Source organism: Canis lupus, chromosome 27, assembly GCF_048164855.1.
Source record: "Canis lupus baileyi chromosome 27, mCanLup2.hap1, whole genome shotgun sequence".
In the NCBI taxonomy this organism is placed as follows: domain Eukaryota; kingdom Metazoa; phylum Chordata; class Mammalia; order Carnivora; family Canidae; genus Canis; species Canis lupus.
This window is the reverse complement of record NC_132864.1, coordinates 39,943,452-39,966,569: the sequence shown is the minus strand read 5'-3', so window position 1 is coordinate 39,966,569 and position 23,118 is coordinate 39,943,452. Positions and strand designations below refer to the sequence as shown.

At 36.3% G+C, this 23,118-nt stretch overlaps 1 protein-coding gene across 7 annotated transcripts in view; it reads left to right on the top strand.

Moving 5' to 3' along the window:
• Nucleotides 1–21,714, top strand: part of PTEN (phosphatase and tensin homolog) — a 90,989-nt gene extending 69,275 nt beyond the window's left edge. For all 7 annotated transcript variants that reach the window (XM_072803708.1, XM_072803705.1, XM_072803704.1 and 4 more), the window contains 4 exons: nucleotides 5,752–5,893; nucleotides 11,521–11,687; nucleotides 15,187–15,411; nucleotides 18,208–21,714. In XM_072803708.1, the coding sequence (XP_072659809.1) occupies nucleotides 5,752–5,893; nucleotides 11,521–11,687; nucleotides 15,187–15,411; nucleotides 18,208–18,393 (720 nt within the window). In that variant the 3' untranslated portion in view covers nucleotides 18,394–21,714. The remainder of the gene's footprint in view (nucleotides 1–5,751; nucleotides 5,894–11,520; nucleotides 11,688–15,186; nucleotides 15,412–18,207) is intronic.
• Nucleotides 21,715–23,118: the final 1,404 nt, after the last annotated feature.

Sequence of the window (23,118 nt, the reverse complement as noted above, 5' to 3'; positions counted from 1 at the left end):
AGTTACTTACATAATTTTGGGTCAATGGGGGAAATACAAATATATTTTAGAGATTATTAAGATAATAACCAGTAGGAAAGAGGGATTAATAAAGATTGTGAATTTGCAAACAGTAAACCACTTCAACTAATAATTTCAAACGCTGATTATATGAAAATGCCAATCAAATCAATACATCTCTTTTAAAGCTCTTTTCAAGGAACAAGAAGAGAAAGGGGAAACACAAATTATACATTAAGTTTGAGAAAGGTGACAACTACAGTGTGGAGGTAACAAAATTATATTTAGGTCTGTGCTAATGAATTTGAAAATTTCAATGGGAAATAAGCAATTTTCAGTGAACATCATTGCTTCAAGGTGAAATACAAAATTTGAGCAGACTATCCAACAATGAAAATGTGTAGGAGCCCTCAACATGTACCTAATCTGAATTGTATTTCAGGTGGCTGCTATCCAGCCTGGAAGTATCAAATAATTCTGTTATCTAGTTGGTCTAGGTGTTAGAAAATATATAAGATTTCCAGACTGCTTGCAGATTAATGTCCTTAATTTGATAAAGATAGCATACTTAAAAAAACAGCAAGTATGATATGGGAGAAATTAGTACTTTGGTTTGGTCAAAAGTAAAAGCACATTTAAGGTTGTTGTGAGAGATATGAGTGGAAAAGAGGTTGGGCTGTATTTTTATGTTATGGAATTACAGTGTGTGATACATTTTCTTATTTGAGTAGTCACTGAGAAACCATATAGCATTATGAATTGTTAGTGTGATTAATCTTACACTTTTATCAAGTTAATCAAAGAGGAGTATAAAAATAGTTTGGAGAGAAGATAAATCAGAGGCTGATAATCATTTGGCTATTGCAACATTGCAGGAGGTGACTGAATTAGAATTACCACACAAAACTAGAACTGGTATTTTGAGAGGTATGTCAAAGTCTGGATTTTGGCATCTGAATAGATGTGAAGAAATCTACTAAGAGTATTCTAAATGAATTTGACTTCTAGTGTGCTTTCCATTTTGTACATCCTGTGTGTGTGTGCGCACATGTGCATTGTGTGTATGTCCCAGGCAGTTGATCTGCTGACCAGTCTCTGTCTTTAGTCTGCTGCCTGGGGCTTTGCTGTAGTGCAAGGGTTTCTTTACCCTTCTTTTCTATAACCCTGTGTAGTTCACTGTTGCCTCTCAGGTTGTTTCCTTTACTCTTGCAGGATAGTATCAGTGGTTGAGTGTAAACTCTGGAGTTGGGAGTACTGGGGTGAAACTTAGTTCTGTTACTTACAAGATGTGTGACCTTAACTCATCTATAAAATGGTGTTACCAATAATACCCACTTAATGAGTACTAAATTATATTTATTAAGGTACTGAGAACAATGTGAAGAACATGGTAATAGTTCAATAAACAGTGGTGCTGGTGGTATTCAAAGAGGTTTGGGGCTCAGATGCCAGGGAATATAGTGAATATCATTCAATGTAAATAATAGAGGTTGGTCCATGCAAGAATAGGAAAGCTTCAGTTTTTGGATATGTTGTATTTTAAGTGTTTCTGAAATTTCCAGCTGGAAATGTCCATTCCAGTGTTAGAAATTCTGGACTGGGAATTGGGAATAAAGTCATATTGAGAGATACAGGCTTTGGAGATAATGTATAAGATTGATAATTAAACTACTATAACAAAGGGGATTGATAAAGAAGGGCTTGCTCAGGTCAGATTTTTGAGCTGTGCCTACAGCTAGGGACGAGAAGAGAAGACATAGTAAGGGTAGGAGAAAACCTTAGAGAAGATCTCCTATCACAGAGGCAGAGAACTTTCTCAAACTTAATGTATACTTTGTGTTTCCCCTTTCTCTTCTTGTTCCTTGAAAAGAGCTTTAAAAGAGATGTATTGATTTGATTGGCATTTTCATACAATCAGTGTTTGAAATTATTAGTTGAAGTGGTTTACTGTTTGCAAATGAAAAAGGCAATGAAAAAGGATACAGGATGGGACTAAGCAAATAATAGGAAATAACTGTTAGTGACCATTAAGAACTATTGACCATTAAGAAATCAGCCTCATGATAACAGACTCCTGTGAGTTAAGGAGCAGAGGCTTACCTTTGAGAATTTATGTGGACAAGGAGGGTGACAATTTGAGAGAGATACAAGATTTGGAGAGAGAGTGCATTTTCAGTCTTTGAATTGTTTTGGATAAAGGATAAGGGTTACCTGAGCTGATTATTAGGAGGAGACAGGTAGAACAAAGACAAATGCCAGGGAGAGGATAATTAATAGAGCACTTGCGAAAATGGAACCTATGTTGACATGAACTCCTTACAAAATGGCCAGGAGTAAAAAAATTTTAAGATGGGAGAAGGGAATTTTGAGAGTATCCACACTGGATAACCTCAAGAGTTCCCAGTAAAATAGGAGCTAAATTCACTGAGGATGATGTCTGAGACAGGATTGGAAGAGAGGTGGTTTGAACATAGTGCTGCAGTCCTGGCGGTTGAGAGTTTAATAAGTGTGTACCAGAAGAACAAGGTATGGAAATGAAAGATTGGAAGTAGTAGGTGAGACTGAGTAAAGGCAGTAGCCCTTGGGAGGGAGGAGCACCACACATCTTCCCGGGCCTTTCCTCCTGGTCTGTTAACCTGAGGGAATCGAAGAAGCAGTGGCTGCTTTTTGAGATGATGGCCAGCAAGGTGGTGTGAAGTCGACCTGAAGAATGTCAAGTATAACTAAGATTAGAATGTTTTAAAAGTTACATTTGAGGAAAAAAGGTTACAAATATAAGATTGTCATTAGTGGTAGAGGGTGGAACTATACTTTGGGGAAATGGTTACAGACCAATTTGACTTTAATGTTCTTGGCTAATTTGAATGAAGAATGGAAATTTTGTAAACATGTAGTCATCTTTTAATCTCTAAGAGCTTTGAAGTTCAGCCTTCTTTTCATATGTATAAAATAAATTTTTGAAGATCATTAACATGTTCATTTCTTAGATTTTAAGAGATTTTAGTCTTTATCGTCAAAATGCAGTAGGTAAAAACAGTTGTTTTCAGTATATGCATTCAGGAAATATTTGAAATGTAAAAATTGCAATATCAATTCAGTACAGTTTTATTCTTTTTATTTCAAAATCTAAATAACAGTGATTTATTACTGTTAATTATTTAGTAAGTGTGCATTGTGGCCATGAGAGATGAGACTAGAGAGAAGGATATAACTGAAGCCCGTGGTCCATACATATTTGAGTCTTCCAACTCTGTTATTTCTGCTAGTTTAATACATGGAATTTGAGGTAGTGCTTGGTAGGAATTGCAAAGTTAAACTATAGAGGTGAAATTATGCATATTTTGATAGTAAAATAATTAAATTTAAATTGTACTTTCCAGTGTTTCTCTTTGAATTGTGTCAGTAATTTGGTTCAGTTTATATTTACACACAAATTATTAATCCAGGGTTGACATCTGGTAGGTTCATATATTCTTTCTCTAAACATTTGCCTTGCCCTTTTGGCAGAGATTAACTCACTATATAAATAGCTGCATTATAGGTGTGCTACCATTCGCTTGCTACTTGAGAAAAATTAAAGCTTTGCAAACCTTTTAATTATTCATACAAACTTATACCAGGAAGATAAAGAGGAAAATATCATCTATCATTCCACTAAACCCCAATAGACAACTTGATAGCTTGGTCTTACAGACTTCCATTGATTTAATTTCTTGAATTTTAATTTAATTTTTAGACTAAATCATAAATTCATATGGTTCAAAAAAGATTCCTTCCAGCCATCGTCCATTTGCTATTCTCCCCCTACCTGCTTTGCAATTCTGTGCTTTATCTTGATTAATATGAATGATAAGTTGTTTACTGAAGTAGTATTAAATAATGTGATACAATAAGTCATTTTAAGTTTAAACACTTTTCAGACTTTAATAATGATTTTCAACCTTAGTTTTTTATAGGAGCTTTTCACAGTAACACTATTTTACTACTGTTTCTTTAAGAAAATACTGTACACAGAACTAAAATTCCAGTTCTTCCAAAATTATACTCCAGATGTAGATAGGATTTGTAAAACTGCTAATTTTAGGATTTGTGTAACATTTTGTAGGTTTAGCATGCTTTTGTGTAAATGCATTTATTGTTTACTCCTCATAAGGATCCTGTGAAGAAGACAGGGTAGGTATTGTCTTTATTTTCCTGAGGAAACAAATCAGAGTTGGTATTTTGACTGTCAGCTTTCAACTCCAAGTCTTCTGATTGTGTGGTCTTTGCCCTATAGCCAGAATCTTAAATCATTTGTCCTGATTTGAAATGGCTTTTATACCGTTTTTGATGTATTTTTTTAATTGTAATGAAATCATGCTACCCTTAATTTATTTATTGTTTTAAAGATTTTTATTTATTTATTTGACAGAACACAAGCAGGGGGAGTGGGAGAGGGAGAAGCAGGCTCCCCGCTGAGCAGGGAGCCCAGTGTGGGGCTCGATCCCAGGATTCTGGGATCATGACCTGAGCCGAAGGCAGATGCTTAACCAACTGAGCCACCCAGGCTCCCCTCATGCTACCCTTAAAAAACAACAACAACAACAACAACAACAACAACAAAAACAAACCTAAGGATACTAGAGTGAATACCTGTTTACCTACCATTCTGTATATCGGTCTTTAAAGTCACATTAACGTACTTTATACTTTTCCCTACAGGGAAGAAAAGCATTTGTGTCCAGAGTGTTTAAACACATGCAGAGATTCACATGCCAATAATAACTTTAAAATATTGTAAATTCTTTTTTCTCTTGAATATACTTTTAAGTTTTCTGCGAGTAACTTTCAACTGTCAGATGGCTTCATGTTACTATTTACCTTCTATCTCTAAGTCAAATGCTTACACTTTCCTGAAATCAACACATGTCCTAGGGAAGGAGACTTCATACCTCATTTATTCAGCAGCATTAATGAATGCATGGCTGCACACACTAGATTTTTTCTTTAGATAGGGTTGGTTGTTTTTTTTAATAGCACATGAATTACGTTTTTTTGTTTGTTTTTTTTTTTTGTTTTGTTTTGTTTTTTTAGCATTTGTAATACTTATATTTTCTCTAAACATGCTGTGTATGCCTGGTTTCTTCTGCAAAGAGATCTGTGCAGCTCAGGGACATCTCTTAAGCACCTCTGTTATGGAACTCCTGCATACATTTATGCCAGCTACATATTCCTGTTTTAGGGGGAGGGGGTCTAAGGCCATCACTTTTTGCTGCTATTTCTGTCTCTTAGAGGTACTCTGCCTTTATGTGTTCTGATTCTGACATGTTTGCCTGAAAAATAAGTAACCAAGCTTTTGAGGAATTACGTATTCAATACAAGTCCATAAATTTTTGCAGGAAGCCTTATGTGTAAAGAGCACAGCTGTAGTGCAGATGCCTTTGACAGTTATTTTGGATATGCTGTGGCCTTTGCTTATTGGGTTCATAGGTTGGAGCATTGTTGTTACCATTGAATAAATGAGGGTATTACAATAATTATATTTTAAGGGAGAAAAGTTACTCTGATACTTTCCTTTGTACTAATGTTGCTCTGATTTACTCTGTTGTTAAGCTGGATTTAAATATTAATCATTCAAGGTCAAATTTCTAATGTATATATGTTCTTCAGTGGGTACAACCCAGTTACCATAACAATTTAGTGAAATAACTATAATGGAATTTTTCTTTTGAATTTGGCTTTTCTTTTTTATTTTTTTTTTCTGTCCACCAGGGAGTAACTATTCCCAGTCAGAGGCGCTATGTGTATTATTATAGCTACCTGTTAAAGAATCATCTGGATTATAGACCAGTGGCACTGTTGTTTCACAAGATGATGTTTGAAACTATTCCAATGTTCAGTGGCGGAACTTGCAGTAAGTGCTCTAAATTTTCATCCTTCCAGTACATGGAACACTTTTCTAGACATATCTAGAAGTTTACATTAAAATTTAGAAAGAAATTTACCATACTTAATTATCCAGGGGTATATATTTCTGAAGTATCCAAACTAAGTAAGTAGCTCAGTAGTTTAGCACATTGGGCTAAGGAAGCCAAGAGCAATGGATTTTAATGTCTTAGAAGCTAAATTATACTTAAGAAAAAAATATTCTTTGCTGCCTCTACCAAATGCAGCCTAAATTGTAACCAGCTGACTAAAAAACCTATATCCCATTAGAGATCCAGCATCAGAGTGGCAGTGGGATTCATTAGTTTCCTGGTGTGGAGGCAGGGACCAATTCCTTCCTATCTTAGGACAACTAGATGTTGATAGTAATGGTGACAGGGTCAATCAATACAGAGGAAGAAATTATAAGACATGGTGACCAGCTGAAGTCTGTCAAGTGAATAGGGTTGAGTCAAAGTGTGTATTAGAGACAACCTGGATGTAGATCCCAGTTCCTCCTGGCTCTGTCCTTACTGGATTATGTAACCCCAGATACACCATCTACCTGTCTTTGTATTTGCTCATCAGTAAAATGAAGATACTTTGACATCTGAAACTTTCTAGATATGTACTAAATAGAGGTCATGTCGGTGATGCCTGCCTCGCACTGATTTCCCTCTTACCCTAACCTCTGTGAGCCTCCCTCAGTCGCCCCTGTCCTGTTTTGCTTCTCTTCTATTCTAGACTGATAGAAGCTTTCATACTTGATACCTTAGACCCAACTATTGTTGCTCTTACCTGTAACGGAATTTTATATCAGTTTCTTCCTGGCAGTGATCAGTCATGTGTTCTTGTTTAAGAAATACGTTTCATTTATTTAGAGGCAATTTTGTGGTTTGTAGATAAGAAACTACTATAGTATTTCTTCTAATACCTCGAATAGTATTTCAGTGAGATTTTGTAATTTGCTAATGATTTTCGGTTATCTTTAAGTTTTGCTTCTTTGCTTCTGATTTATGTGATTAACAAATTTCTATCCTTAAATTAACCTATACTGAGGAAATTAATTTCTTGGTGGTTTTCATCTTTCTTATTTAGGTATAATCCCCTTCATTGTATCTTGCTTGTGTTCTTAGAGCTGGACAACTTTATCATAGGCCACAGATTTATTAATATAGCATGTTATAGGCTTCTAGGAGACCTCATTGATGGTTTCGTCCTCTCAGTACAGTTTTTTTAATTAAAAAATTTTAAGGGATCTCTGGGTGGCGCAGCGGTTTAGCGCCTGCCTTTGGCCCAGGGTGTAATCCTGGAGACCCGGGATCGAATCCCACGTCAGGCTCCCGGTGCATGGAGCCTACTTCTCCCTCTGCCTATGTCTCTGCTTTTCTCTCTCTCTCTCTTTCTGTGTGACTATCATAAATAAATAAAAAAAAAATTTTTTTAAATGTCTCTCATGAATAAATAAATTCACAGAGAGAGAGAGGCAGAGACACAGGCAGAGGGAGAAGGAGGCTCCACACAGGGAGCCTGATGTGGGACTTGATCCCGGGACTCCAGGATCATGCCCTGGGCCGAAGGCGGGCGCCAGACCGCTGAGCCACCTAGGGATCCCTGTCTCTCAGTACAATTTTTAAAAGTGCTGATAAAAAGGCACAGTACAAGGGACTGTGGTCCCTGGCACTGTTGTAGTGCCCCATGGTGACAGGTGGGGTTGCTACACTGCTGGTGAGCACAACACGATGTATACACTTGTGGGATCACTGGGTTGTTTCCCTTAAACTGATGCAACATTGTGTGTCAACTATATGTCAAAAAATAATGAGATTTTGGATAAACAAAAAGACTTCTAGATGCAAGGCACTGGAGTAACAGAGATGATTGACATGGGAACTTTACAAATTCATAGAAGGAAAAAGAAAGGGAAAATTCTCGCTTGTTCTAAAGGATAGGTACCAGGTGTAAGGGCCAAAAGAAAGGTACAACATCTTAGGGAGATAAAAGAATAAAAACACTCCATTTAATCGTCTTCGAATCTAGTGTGATTTTTTTTTGTTTTGTTTTTTTCCCCACTTTGGCCTCTAGCAAAAAATCTATCAGCTCTGTTCTGCCTGCCTATACTTAAACAGTGTGGGGGTTTTTGTTTTGTTTTTGTTTTTGTTTTTGTGTTTTACCTCTTAACATTGCATTTAAACTAAAAATTACTGACTACTGAAAACTTTTTCTTCTTCTTTTTTTTAATTTAAATTTATTTTTTATTGGTATTCAATTTGCCAACATACAGAATAGCACCCAGTGCTCATCTTGTGAAGTGCCACCTCAGTGCCCATCACCTAATCACCCCCACCCCCTGCCAACCTCCCCTTCCACCACCCCTGGTTCGTTTCCCAGAGTTAGGAGTCTCTCATGGTCTGTCCCCCTTTCTGATATTTCCTACTCATTTTTTCTCCTTTCCCCTTTATTCCCTTTCACTATTTTTTATATTCCCCAAATGAATGAGACCATACAATGTTTGTCCTTCTCCGATTGACTTACTTCACTCAGCATAATACCCTCCAGGTCCATCCACGTTGAAGCAAATGGTGGGTATTTGTCGTTTCTAATGGCTGAGGAATATTCCATTGTATACACAGACCACATCTTCTTTATCCGTTCATCTTTTGATGGACACCGAGGCTCAAAAAAAAAAAAAAAACTTCATTACTAATTTTCTAGTTCTCCATTTATGCACTGTGATTTAATACTATGTAATGAAGCTATATTATAAGTAATACATAATTGAATGGGATGCTATATGTATAAATTATAAATGGTGTATTCAGAAAAATAAAAGTTTTGGGGGTTGTCAGATAGTTTCATGGAGGGGATCCAGCTCTTCACTGAGCAGTGGAGAAGTATACTGTTAGATTGGCATTGAAACTGAAGGATTACAGGCAATAGGAAGTAGCCTGACTTAAGGCATAGCAGTAGGAAATGAACTGGACACAGAACAGAAGAGGGTGGGATGTGTGGCTGGCTGTCAGAGGACCCTGAATTGGGATATCAGACCCGATTTGAGAGATACTCTGGCAGTACTAGAGGCTTACGCTCTGTTTTAAGTCTGGCTGTGTAGGAAGTGGTAATTGCAAGATGGGGGGCTAGTGGTAGAAAGGATTCCGGTTATGGGACTTGCCATAAGCCAGAAGTGCTTTGCTAAGGCATTCACGTGGGATTTGATTGCTTTTTCCTTTGCCGTTTATATCTAAATATATTGTCAGTTTTGATTCTGGCCATGTGAATAATTCCCAGAAAAGGGATGAAGGAAAAATGAATCTCACTGAGACTTGGAGACATGAATGTTTTTGGTTTTAAACCTGTTTTGGTCAGGTGCAGTTGAGCTGTTGATGTGAAGATCCTCAGTGGGTTCTCGAAGGTGTGGGTGAGAGAGAGAGATGTGGTATTTTGGAAAGCACCAGGCAACAGACAAAGTAGTAACTAGCCTTCTGTGTTAATCAGGTACGGGGCTAGAGGGTGGGAAGGGAAAAAGAACAGGACGACTGAGACATGGTGGGTTCTGAGTCTGGGTTCAGGAGGAAGATCAGGAGCAGTGAGGAAGACAAAGAAGCTTCTGCAAAGTTGTTGGGGATCAGCAGCTGGTTTCTTACTGGATTATAGTCCTAATATTCCTAAATAAAGAAAAAGTTACTATACTCTTTACATCTAAAAGGGTTGAAACATTAGTAAAAGATGATCAGTGTGATTTTTCTGTCAATACACAATACAGCATATCAATATGCATATATCAGAACAGTTTAATTCTGATTTTTGTTTATCAGATATTGACTTACATTTCTTTAGAACACAGTCCTATTAAAGAGAAAATACTGTGTGTCTTAGAGGTCAGCAGAACCATGCTGATGTTGGACTTCTGATTAGTTAGGTCTTAGAGATCTAAGATGGGAAATGCATATTGTAAAGGAAATGATTTTCTCTAGTGATTTGAGGGAATCTTTTCCACTTATTTTTATTAAAACCGTTTAGCTTAGTTTTTGGGGCAAATTCTAAGTAATACTGATTTGTAATTAGCTTATGGATTGATCATACAACTGTAGAATTCCTGAAACACAGTTTAGATGTAGTTAAATTGATACCTGGCTTATACAGTTAATATGCTTTTGAAAGTTTTGAAATCAGGATTATCAGATTCTGAACTAGTGTGGTTTGAATTAATAAGATTACAAGTCATTTTCATCCTGGCTGATTTTTATCAAAGCTTTGAAATCATATCTTTTTGTTTGCTTCTTCAAGCTAGACTTCCTAGTGAAATTTTCAGAATCACATAGTCTTATAAAATGGCTCACTGTACTTTGAACCTTGAGTCAAGGAAGTGAAAATGATTGACAGATTGTTAGTGTAATGTTTCCCCTTTTTGAAGTACCCTTTTTCTCATGATAAATGCCTCACAAATTCATATTAGAAAAACTCACTAGGTAGGCTGTTATCAAACCTATTTATTATGTGAGTGCTGATGCTGCTTTAGATACTTCACAGATGAGCCAGCACATCTGTATTAAACTGAAAAATGCATCTAGATTGGATAAGCCTTTTACCTTTTTCTCACTTGTTGGTCATGTTGATAAACAATGTGATACTTCTTTTTGCATCTTTAAGGATGATGCCTTTTGGTGTTGAGGATTTTATGCCTGTTTATAAGTGTGTGCATATTTCATATATATATATGTATGTATGTATGTATGTATGAAATTTTTCATGTACTTTTTGCAAGCTTAGAATTGTATTTCTTAACTGTCTTGGCATATTTCTTTCAAGACCCACTACTTAGTCATAAGGTTAATCACTAACACAATATAATCCTTCCCTTTACTTTAAAACAGACAGGGGCCACAGCCAAAATACTTGTTAATGAAAATGGAGTGTGTTTTGGAGGGAGGAAGATTGTGCTACAGTTTGTGCTTGAGTCTGTTCTATTTCTTTGCAGACATTTCAAATCTTTTTCTTCCTGTTTCTTATGATGATGGCTTTATAATAACTTTAAGAAATAAAATGTGAACTATAGGTAAAATAAGTAATGGTTGATATTTTTATGAATATTGAGTCTTGTGTTTATAGGATTTATTATAATCTGTTATAAATTATATGCTCATGCGTCTTGTGAACATGTAATGATTTGTATTTTGTGGTTTTTGTTACATGGTAGAGACTTTAAAATACTGCAGCAAGTATCTTTTTTTACAGTTACTTTCTTTGCAGTTCATAGATATACCAGAAAATTATTTTAGCCTTTTAATTATGAATCTAATTTATATTAGATTTTTAACATTTTAATGTTAAAGTTTTGCTGTTATTGTAGTGCCAGAGTCTACTGTGGGGAGTTAGTATTTGTGAAGTAGAACCAGTGAATAAAACCTTGCGTTGAAGATTGAAATTAGGGAAACTTTTGTACTGATTATATTTTCGAACTTTTCTTTTTCATTGATTTGTTTTAGATCTGGGTTAAAGACTCAGAATTACTATATTATGTGTTTTGCTAATATTAACCATTAAAATGGTGTTTGACAGTTTGACATTTGAAGGCATTTCCAGTGAAATGATGCTAACGTGTATTTAACCGTGCAGATCCTCAGTTTGTGGTCTGCCAGCTAAAGGTGAAGATCTATTCCTCCAATTCAGGACCCACACGACGGGAAGACAAGTTCATGTACTTTGAGTTCCCTCAGCCATTGCCTGTGTGCGGTGACATCAAAGTAGAGTTCTTCCACAAACAGAACAAGATGCTAAAAAAGGTTTGTACTTTTATTGGGAACAATATCCCAAATCACTGTATTTTGTATAGTAACCTCAGAACTTTAGCTTAAAATATTTAGGTAGACGGGAATCATTCTGTAAGGAGAGATTACAGGCTATATTTTGTGCCTAACCATCTGGTGAATTGTAATTGGTTTTCTGTTTGATCTGCACACGCTTTGCTTACTTGAGCATTGATGAGCCATTATAATATAATGGTAACAAATCTTATTAGGGGAAAAGTCCTTATGGCGTTGTAATTTTATTTTTTTTATTTTTTATTTATTTTTTTTTTTTAATTTTTTTTTAAATATATATTTTTTAATTTTTATTTATTTATGATAGTCACAGAGAGAGAAGGAGAGGCAGAGACACAGGCAGAGGGAGAAGCAGGCTCCATGCACCGGGAGCCCGATGTGGGAATCGATCCTGGGTCTCCAGGATCGCGCCCTAGGCCAAAGGCAGGCGCCAAACCGCTGCGCCACCCAGGGATCCCTGGCGTTGTAATTTTAGATGAATTTTCTGTAAGTTAGGTTATGCAGAGAAATTTTGTAAAAATGTTAAAGATTCTGTACCCCCTTAAATCTGTTATAATCTGGGACTCCTCGGTGGCTCGGCAGTTGAGCGCCTGCCTTTGCCTCAGGGCATGGTCCCGGGGTCCTGGGATCAAGTCCGCATCGGGCTCCTTGCATGGAGCCTGCTTCTCCCTCTGCCTGGGTCTCTGCCTCTCTCTCTGTGTCTCTCATGAATAAATAAATAAAATCTTTTTAAAAAAAGTTATAATCCTTTGAGAAAGAATGATCAATTACCAAGGAAAAGCTAGCAAGGGGCCCTGAGTTTATAAAAGATTTGGTCTCTATGTATAAATAAGCTCTGTCCCATGGTATTATTGTGTGATGACACTTTCCCCCATTTTGGTTTGTTTCTCGAGACCAGATCATTTCATATTTAGCTTCCTCAAATTTATCGAATATTTTGATTTTTAGCTTAGGAGAGTGATAAGTATGCAAAGGAAGTAATAAAGAATGAAAAAATGTATTAAATGTGCAGGTTTAGAAAGTGAGGTTTGCATCTTACTGAGCCATAGTTAGGTAATTCAAGAGCTAATTCTTTTTTTTTTTTATTTTTTTTTTTATTAAAGATTTCTTTATTCACGAAAGACCCAGAGAGAGAGAGAGAGAGAGGCAGAGACACAGGCAGAGGGAGAAGCAGGCTCCACGCAGGGAGCCCGACATGGGACTCAATCCCGGGTCTCCAGAATTACGCCCTGGGCTGAAGGCAGGCGCTTAAATGCCGAGCCACCCAGGGATCCCAAGAGCTAATTCTTAAACTCTCTTGATTTAAAATATTGTGTGAACATAAAAGTAAAGTGAGTGTACCTTAGGTGGCATAGTAATGAACAAAAATACTAGCTTTGTATGTTGTTACTGCCTCAATAAACATTCCACATAGTATATTGCCAATCTTTAGACATTCTCAGTAATAGGACTGATTTAGTTTTCCCAATATTTAGCTTTTTTTTTTAAGAAAAAGATGAAGTTTCATTTATTACAAAAATTTTAAGCTCTACCTTGACTTATCTGAAGAAATACTATTTTCTATATCCAGAATCCACATAGCTGGGAAATTTACAAAATGTTAAACTCTTATTTTTTCACTAGAAACCCATTTCCTGCCTATTCTGTATAAATGAAAGTTAAATATATCTTGATAACTTTGGAAAATAATTTTTTAGTAGTCCGGGAAGTGTTAGCTAATGTTTAAAATTAAGGTATTTTTTCTTTTCTATTTGTTATAAGACTGGTACATGTAAATTTTTATTTTTTTATTTAAAAAAAAATTCATTTATTTAATTAGGCTCCACACCCAGCATGGGGCTTGAACTCATGACCCTGAGATCAAGAGTACATACCAACTGAGCTAGCTAGGTGCCTCTAAAATGTTATATTTTATATTTAAAACAGACACCTGCATCACTGTCTCCCTGTATCTTTAGTAGGAGTGTATAAGTTCTCACTTGTAGTTACCATGTGTACATTACTTTAATACATGTAAAATGGAAGATTAGATTAATATTTGTAATATATCATTAACTGGGATTACTTTACATATATTGCCATTTTATGTGATTTTCCCTGCCTGTTACAAATGTTGCTATGATTTAAACAAAAACAGGTTTAATATAATCAGTACCTAAACAGAATCCACATTTTTGGAGATTTAAATATCACTAGCTTATGTTCTTTTGACTCTAAGTAAAAGATATGTACAGTTACTAACTCAGTGACTTTGCTATAATAATTGAAATTAACAAATATATTTTTTTAAAGACTTACATACAGGATTACTAGGTACTATTAAAAGATAAAAAGTCAGGGTAGCCCTGGTGGCACAGCGGTTTAGCGCCGCCTGCAGCCCTGGGTGTGACCCTGGAGTCCCGGGATCGAGTCCCACATCGGGCTTCCTGCATGGAACCTGCTTCTCCCTCTGCCTGTGTCTCTGCCTCTCTCTCGCTCTCTCTGAATGAATAAATAAATAAATCTTTAAAAAAAAAAAAAAAAAGTCAGTTAAACGTAGGATATTTAAGGGTCTTACCATCTTCCTGGGAAAATAGCAAAACTCAAAGGTAAGTTAGAATAACAGATTTAATGGCAATTTAAGGCACCAGGTAAATAAGATGTCACAAAGCTGCACATCATTAGCTGTCAAGTGACCCATACAGGCCAAATTCCAGTCATTAGAAGAAGAGAGAAAGAGAGAACATTTTATGTATTGGTCAGGAAGGGTTAGAAGTGATGAACATCTGTTGTGTTTTTTTTTATTATTAATAAGTAATTTTTTAATAGGCATTTTTTTATAACATAAAAAAGTCAGATTGCTTGTCTCCTTCCCCCATATTATGAACATTTTATTTTATTTGTATATCTTTTTATTGGAGTTCGATTTGTCAACATATAGAATAACACCCAGGACTATGAATGTTTTCAAACACATGCATTGTCGTGTAAGGAACTGAAGCCACTTAGTGTTCTTGTTGCTTCTGAAGTAGAAATGTATCTGCCGTGCTTCCTCGGGAAGTTGTGTTGACATTTCAAGAACCTTTGTTAAAGTAAATTTTGTAATGGTTAACTTGTTGAAACAGCATTAAACCCATATCTGATTATTTAATACACACGTACATACAAACTCAAAGCATTTTATAAAGCTAACATTAGACAAGAAAGGAAATATTTTACTTATGGTTTTAAAACAAAAGTAAGTTATCTTAGAACTTGTGGAATCACATTTTTGGTCTAAAATTTGAACAAAAGAATAAACATGTGTGAGTTAGATGCAACAGATAACCCACAGATTGCCAAGTGTTTGTAGGTTTGTCTTTATTCAGACTGTCAAATGACACGAGCCTTATTTTATTGACTTCTTGGGGCAAATGTTGAATATAGGTTATATGTTTTCTTCTTTAAAAACAATTTAAAATTTGTCTTTTTTTTTTTAAAGGACAAAATGTTTCACTTTTGGGTAAACACATTCTTCATACCAGGACCAGAGGAAACCTCAGAAAAAGTAGAAAATGGAAGTCTATGTGATCAAGAAATTGATAGTATTTGCAGTATAGAACGTGCAGATAATGACAAGGAATATCTAGTACTCACTTTAACAAAAAATGATCTCGACAAAGCAAATAAAGACAAGGCCAACCGATATTTTTCTCCAAATTTTAAGGTCGGTTAAAGAAATTTTAAGGAAGTGGTGGGTGGCTCTTTGTGTGTGTGTGGGGCGGGGTTTAGGTGTCTAGCTGGTGAAGGACTTGAATGAGTGAGTTTTAAGTATTATTTAGAAGCAATATTTAGGTATTAATAACTTGAGTTTCTAATAAGGATGTGCACACAGAGTCAAAAGTCAAAAAGCTGCCCCCCCTTTTTAATTTTTTTAAAAATTTTATTTATTTATTTTTTTTATTTTCTATCCCCCCCCCCCCCCCCTTTTAAAAACCTCTTTCGCTGCTTTTGTTTGGTGACATGTGGGGCAGGGATTGGGAAGGGAACTTCAGTTTATGGGATATGAAGTAGGAATGGGGGAAGAAAGAGGTAGAAGGGAACTCCATCATTTGTGAATGATTCATATGGGATGTTCTTAACTGTTCCTGAGTTTGTCCCTTTTCAATTTATTTTCAACTCCTCAAAGTGATCTTAAAATAGACATTGTGTCACTCATGTTTATACTTTTTAAAGACTTTGTGGTTTTTTGATACGACTTATAAGGACCTGCCTAACTGAGCACAGGCCTTCCTCCTACGTGAGCTCTCGCCATGTCCTCCTGCTGCTCTGAGACCCACCCATCCTGGCCTCTCCTCAGTTCTGCCAGAGGCTGAGCTCTCCTTTCCTCTCCCTGTACGTCTCCACCTGCCGCCGTTCCCTTGCCCTTCCCGCATTTGGCTACCCTTCCATGTGGTAGCCCTGACTTCAGGCCTGGTGCTCTGAGAGGCCTTCTCCCATCATCCTCCTGTTACTCCCTTTCTGAAGCTCTGTCTGCTTCCTCATATAATGGAATTATTTGGATCATTACTTATGTCTATATGTGATGTGTGTATTTCTATTCCTGTGCATTGATAAGAATTTTCCAGATTAAAAAATGTGATTTGTCAATGTTTTCCACTGGTAATTTGCTCTTTTTACCTTCCCCTTTCCTGTTTCTTGTTCTCTCTGACCTCCCCCCTTCCTTTCACCATACCTTCCTCCTTTCTCTCTTACTTTGCAAACATTCTCTCTTACTTGTTTTGCCTCATTCCATTTCTAGAACATGCGGCAAGTCTACCTTTAGCTGATAAGTATGAGAATCTTGCAAGTAATCATAAAAATAAAGGGGGGTTACATATTTTAAGTGAAAGTAAGTCCAGTACTAAGTGCCTTTACTTCTTACAGTTCTTTTAAGTGGTTAGAAGTATCTTTGGATACTATCTTTTGGAATCCGTGGGTTTCCATTACTATCTTTTACCTAAGTCTGCATTTTCCTTAATTAATAGCTTTTAAAGTGTGACTGCTGCTATTTTGTTTCCTTTTTTAATAAGATTAAATATTTATGTTTACAAATAAAAACTATTTCAATTATCAGTAAGCAGAGATATATGATGGTAAGTACTTATGAACAAAGAAAGTAGAAGTGGGATAGAGAATGACCTTGGTGTATGTTTTAGCTCAGTAGTTAAGAGAAGGTGACATTTCATCGGAGGCCTAAATGAGATGAGTGAGCTGTACAAATACCTGGGATGAGAGCTCTGAGACGGGAATAATTCTCATATGTTTGGGGAGCAGTAGATACGCAGTCGTTTTGACTAAAGCGTGGCAGTCGGAGTCTGAAGACATTGAGGTGTTTTCAGCACAGGAAGGATGTCATCTGAATTTTGTCTTTAAAATGTAGACTGGAGGGGTGCCTGGGTGGCTCAGTCCATGAAGCATCTGCCTTTGGCTCAGGTCATGATCTCAGGGTCCTGGAATCGAGCCCCACATCGGGCTCCCTGCTCAGCGGGGAGCCTGCTTCTGCTTCTCCCTCAGCCTCTCCCCCCTGCTCATGCTCGCTCTCTATCTCTCTGTCAAATAAATAAATAAATAAAATATTTTTTAAAATGTGGACTGGAGAGGAAAGTTAGGGAGAGGAGGCAAGAACAGAGATAGGAGGTGAGGTAAGAAGTTGCTACAGTGGTCTCTTCCAGACGGGAGATAGTGGTTGCTTGGACTAGCGGTGGCAGCGCTAGTGGGGCAGTGAGAAGCCATCAGAGTGGGTGGAGGTGGCATTCTACAGGTGGAACTGAAAGGATTTACTGATGGAACGGATGCTGGATGTAAGATGAGGGGAATTGATGCTGATTATTGGAAAACAGGGCAGGGGTTTCACGGCAGATCCTATCAAAACCTCACATCCACTACCTACTTGCCTTTCTGGGCCTTAGCTTCCTGTCCTCCCAGATGGAAATACCTGCCTTGTTGAGTTGTTTGACAGGTTACTCAGCACCGCCTGCAGAGGCCCTTAGATCGTTGTATGCTGTTCTTAACCTCGAGGGCTAATGAGATCCTAACCATCATTATTGCTCAGTGTTTTTATAATACTTGTATTTGTTTAGTATTATTTGTATCAGAAAATGCACAAAGATTCAGACAGGTAGTAAGTGAAACATTCTTTTGGAACTCAGCTGTTTTTCATTGAATTTTGTGTTTGAAAATACATTTTGTAAATGACTGATGAACTTCAGTCTCTGTGCATCTCTTGTGGAATTAGTTAATGCTTGCAGCTTCCGCTTATTAAAGACGAGTATGTTAACTAGTGTATGTTTTCAGTGTGTAACACGAAAACCTAGAGGAAAACTGAAGAAGAGGGTCATTGAAAAGACATTGCCTTTTCGAGATCCTGTGTGCCACAGCACTTTTAAAAACGAACCTGCTAAAAATATGTATCTTTGCCAAGTAATTTAAGATTAGTCAGATTCCTGGACTTTCCATTTAAACTTTGCCTTTTTTTCTCTAGGTGAAGCTGTACTTCACAAAAACTGTAGAGGAGCCATCAAACCCGGAGGCTAGCAGTTCAACTTCTGTGACGCCAGATGTTAGTGACAATGAACCTGATCATTATAGATATTCTGACACCACTGACTCTGACCCAGAGAATGAACCCTTTGATGAAGATCAGCACACACAAATCACAAAAGTCTGAATTTTTTTTAATCAAGAGGGATAAAACACCATGAAAACAAACTTGAATAAACTGAAATTGGACCTTTTTTTTTTAATGGCAATAGGACATTGTGTCAGATTACCAGTTATAGGAACAATTCTCTCTTCCTGACCAATCTCGTTTTGCCCTATACATCCACGGGGTTTTGACACTTGTTGTCCAGTTGAAAAAAGGTTGTGTAGCTGTGTCATGTATATACCTTTTTGTGTCAAAAGGACATTGAAAATTCAATTAGGATAAATAAAGATGGCACTTTCCCATTTTATTCCAGTTTTATAAAAAGTGGAGACAGACTGATGTGTATACGTAGGAATTTCTCATTTTGTGTTCTGTCACCAACTGAAGTGGCTAAAGAGTTTTGTGATATACAGGTTCACATCCTACCCCTTTGCACTTGTGGCAACAGATAAGTCTGCAGTTGGCTAAGAGGAGTTTCTCGAGGGTTTTGCTACATTCTAATGCATGTATTCGGGTTAGGGGAACGGAGGGAGTGCTCAGAAAGGGAGATCTGTCATGCTGAACTCTGGACCATAGACCATCTCCAGCTATTTCATGCACCTTTCTTTAGCATGCTACAGTTATTAATCTGGACATTTGAGGAATTGGCCGCTGTCACTGCTTGTCGTTTTGTGCATTTTATTTTTTTTAAAGCATATTGGTGCTAGAAAAGGCAGCTAGAGGGAGTGAATCTGTATTGGGGTACAGGAATGAACCTTCCACAACTTCTTCTTAAGAATCCACAAATGAAGGGATATTAAAAATAATGTGGTCATAGATGAGAAACACAGCAACAATGACTTAACCATATAAATGTGGAGGCTATCAACAAAGAATGGGCTTGAAACATTACAAAAATTGACAATGATCTATTAAATATATTTTTTTTCAGTTGTAACGACTGCTCCATCTCCTGTGTAATCAAGGCCAGTGCGAAAAGTCAGATGCTATTAGTACTACATCAGTCAACAACCTACACTTAACTTTATTAGTTTTCAATCATATACCTGCTGTGGATGCTTCATGTGCTGCCTGCAAGCTTCTTTTTTCTCAATTGAATATAAAATATTTTGTAATGCTGCACAGGAAATTTCAATTTGAGATTCTACAGTAAGCGTTTTTTTCTTTAAAGATTTATGATGCACTTACTCAATCCAATAGCTGTCAGCCGTTCCGCCCTTTTGACCTTACACATTCTATTACAATGAGTTTTGCAGTTTTGCACATTTTTTAAATGTCATTAACTGTTAGGGAATTTTACTTGAATACTGAATACATATAATGTTTATATTTAAAAGAACATTATTTGTGTTAAAAAGGAAATTAGAGTTGCAGTAAATTTTCAACACTGCACAAATAATAAGGCATTTACTTTTTCAGTAGAAATTGTCCCACATAACGCTTTTATCGGTTTTTATTGAAAGAATAGATTTTTTTTTTTAATGTGCAGTGTTGAATCATTTCTTCATAGTGCTAGAGTTAGGACTAGGGCTTCAATTTAACTTCTTAAATATCATATATTTGATATGCCCAGACTGCATATGATTCTAAGCAGAGTACAACTACTATTGTAAAGCTAATGTGAAGATACTATTTAAAAAAAGTTTTTCCCCCACAGAAATTTGGTGTCTTTCAAATTATACCTTGACCTGGAGACATTTAAATATCCAGCCAATTTATTTCTAAATGGTGTAAAATCTCATTTTCAATAACTTATTGGTGCTGAAATTGTTCACTAGCTGTGGTCTGACCTAGTTAATTTACAAATACAGATTGCATAAGACCTACTAGAGCAGCATTTATAGAATTTGATGGTAAATAAATTAGGCAGAACTTCATCTAAAATACTCTTAGTAAATAATGTTGACATGTTTTCCATACCTCATCCGTTTCATTCAACAAGTAAAATTTTTAAATTTTTAACAAAGCTCTTAGGATTTACACATTTGTATTTAAACATTGATATATATAGAGAATTCATTGACTGCTCATAAGTTAAATTGGTAAAGTTAGAGACAACTATTCCTAAGATCTCAGCATTGAAATTTATATGCCACCTTATCTTTCATAAAAGCTGAAAATTGTTGACTTAAAATGAAAATCAACTATTCATGTTTTGACGATAGTTATTAATACTGTTATTTGTTACAGTTTTGGGCACAGTATATTAAAACATAACTTGTGTTGTTCCAATATGTAACATGGAGGGCCAGGTCATAAATAATGACATTATAATGGGCTTTTGCACTGTTATTATTTTTCCTTTGGAATGTGAAGGTCTGAATGAGGGTTTTGATTTTGAATGTTTCAATGTTTTTGAGAAGCCTTGCTTACATTTTATGGTGTAGTCATTGGAAATGGAGATATGGCATTATATATATATATTATATATATATAAATATATATTATACATACTACTCTCCTTTATTTCAGTTACCATCCCCATAGAATTTGACAAGAATTGCTATGACTGAAAGGTTTTTGAGTCCTAATTAAAACTTTATTTATGACAGTATTCATAATTAGCCTGAAATGCATTCTGTAGGTAATCTCTTTGAGTTTCTGGAATGTTTTCTTACTTAGACTTTTTGGATGTGCAGCCGCTTACATGTCTGAAGTTACTTGAAGGCATCACTTTTTAAGAAAGCTTACAGTTGGGCCCTGTGCCATCCCAAGTCCTCTGTAGCTCCCCTCAAACATTTTTTTTTCCATAATTACTACAGGGCAGTTGAATAAATAGCATCACCATTCTTTGCTGTGGCACAGGTTATAAACTTAAGTGGAGTTTACCGGCAGCATCAAATGTTTCAGCTTTAAAAAATAAAAGTAGGGTACAAGTTACATGTTTAGTTTTAGAAAATTTGTGCAATATGTTCATAACGATGGCTGTGGTTGCCACAAAGTGCCTCGTTTACCTTTAAATACTGTTAATGTGTCATGCATGCAGATGGAAGGGGTGGAGCTGTGCACCTGCGTGGGGGCTTTAATGCAGTGTTGGGCAGAGTTGCCTTCTACCCTGCCAGTTCAAAAGTTCAATCTGTTTTCATATAGAATATATATACTAAAAATTCCAGTCTGTTAAACAGCCTTCCTCTGATTCAGCCTCTTCAGATACTCTTGTGCTGTGCAGCAGTGGCTCTGTGTGTAAATGCTATGCCCTGAGGATACACAAAAACATATGATGTGTACAGGATAATGCCTCATACCAATCAGATGTCCATTTGTTATTGTGTTTGTTAACAGCCCTTTATCTCTTAGTGTTATAAACTCCACTTAAAACTGATTAAAGTCTCATTCTTGTCATTGTGTGGGTGTTTTATTAAATGAGAGTATTTAAATTGTTTAGATTTATTAACATTTTAAATGGGCAGCCAAATGTGAAAAGTTCTCTGTAAGTTTTGTGGGGTTTTTTTTTTTTTTTCCTGCTGTGCTTAAAAACCTGCACTTATAAAAACACGAGCCTTTGTCAGCTCGGGAGTAGAGTATCAGTCTACTCGTGTTTTGTTTTTTTTTTTCTTTTCTTTCTTTTTATTTTTTAGTCTACTCGTGTTTGAGAGGCACTTTTCTTAGGGCTTTAGTCAACACTTAATTGTTTCAAGCACATTAAATAACATCCTAATCCTGAAAAATTCAAGATTCTTGGATTATTACTTTTTCTCTACCCCTCCCCCCGTCCCCCACAAGCCAGATAGATATCTGAAGATCATTCCCCTGCGTGGATTTGATACTTCAGATTTCAACTTGGTGACTTTTCCATTCTTTATAATTCTGTAGACAGCATGTGGGAAGCTTCATCCACTCATTGTGACTTGTGCCATGTAAAAACTGATGGTTGTGAATAGTCTAAAAGACTTTGTATAACCGAATTAATCTTGTTATTTCTAATATTCCTAAAAGTTTAAAGATGAAGGCATATCCTCCTTTAAACAGAACATAGGAAGATCTAGGAAGTGACAGCGTAGCTTGTGCGTGTGTTTAGAGAATAAAGCAGACCATGTATGTAACAGTGGGATTTGATGTCATTTCAGGTTTACATTTTGACTTTAAAAACAGTAAATGTGAATCATGTATATCATCTGAAGAAGTATGAAAAGTGTGTGGGTTATACATGCACTTTTGTTTATTGTTTGGTATATTAAGGTTGAAAGCCATCCTGGAGTTTTAAGTTACTGTGTTTCATGAGAAGATCTTGGCAATGTCTGAAACATAGGATTTTAGTGACAACTTTGTTCTTTCGTGTCTTCGCTACACTATCTTGAGCTAGCTTGCTTCAGTGAATGCCACCACCATTTCTACCGGGAAGTAAAAAGTCACCCGTGTTTAGCACGCAGGCTTCCAAAAGCAGACAAAACATCAAACCCTTAAATATTGTGAATTTGCTGCTAACATCCAACTTTTTGTTCTTTCCTGCCAGGTAACTAGCCACTCATCTGAAACTTGGTCTTAAATGACTGAAGGATAAGTTTTGATTGGCAGTACTGTTAACCAGCACAGAGAGAAATGGTTTTGAAGGGAAACAAATAATTAGCCCAAATTGGTATAAGGACAATATTTTAAAGCTTTTAAAGATGAAATGTTAGAGACTGATTTTTCTATAGAATTGTATAGCTGTAGGAAACCTAATGATTAAGTTGCTTATTAGGTTTTTCTTTTTTAATTTTAATTTTGGAGCAGGCCTATTCCCTTATAGCCATGATCTTGCTATTT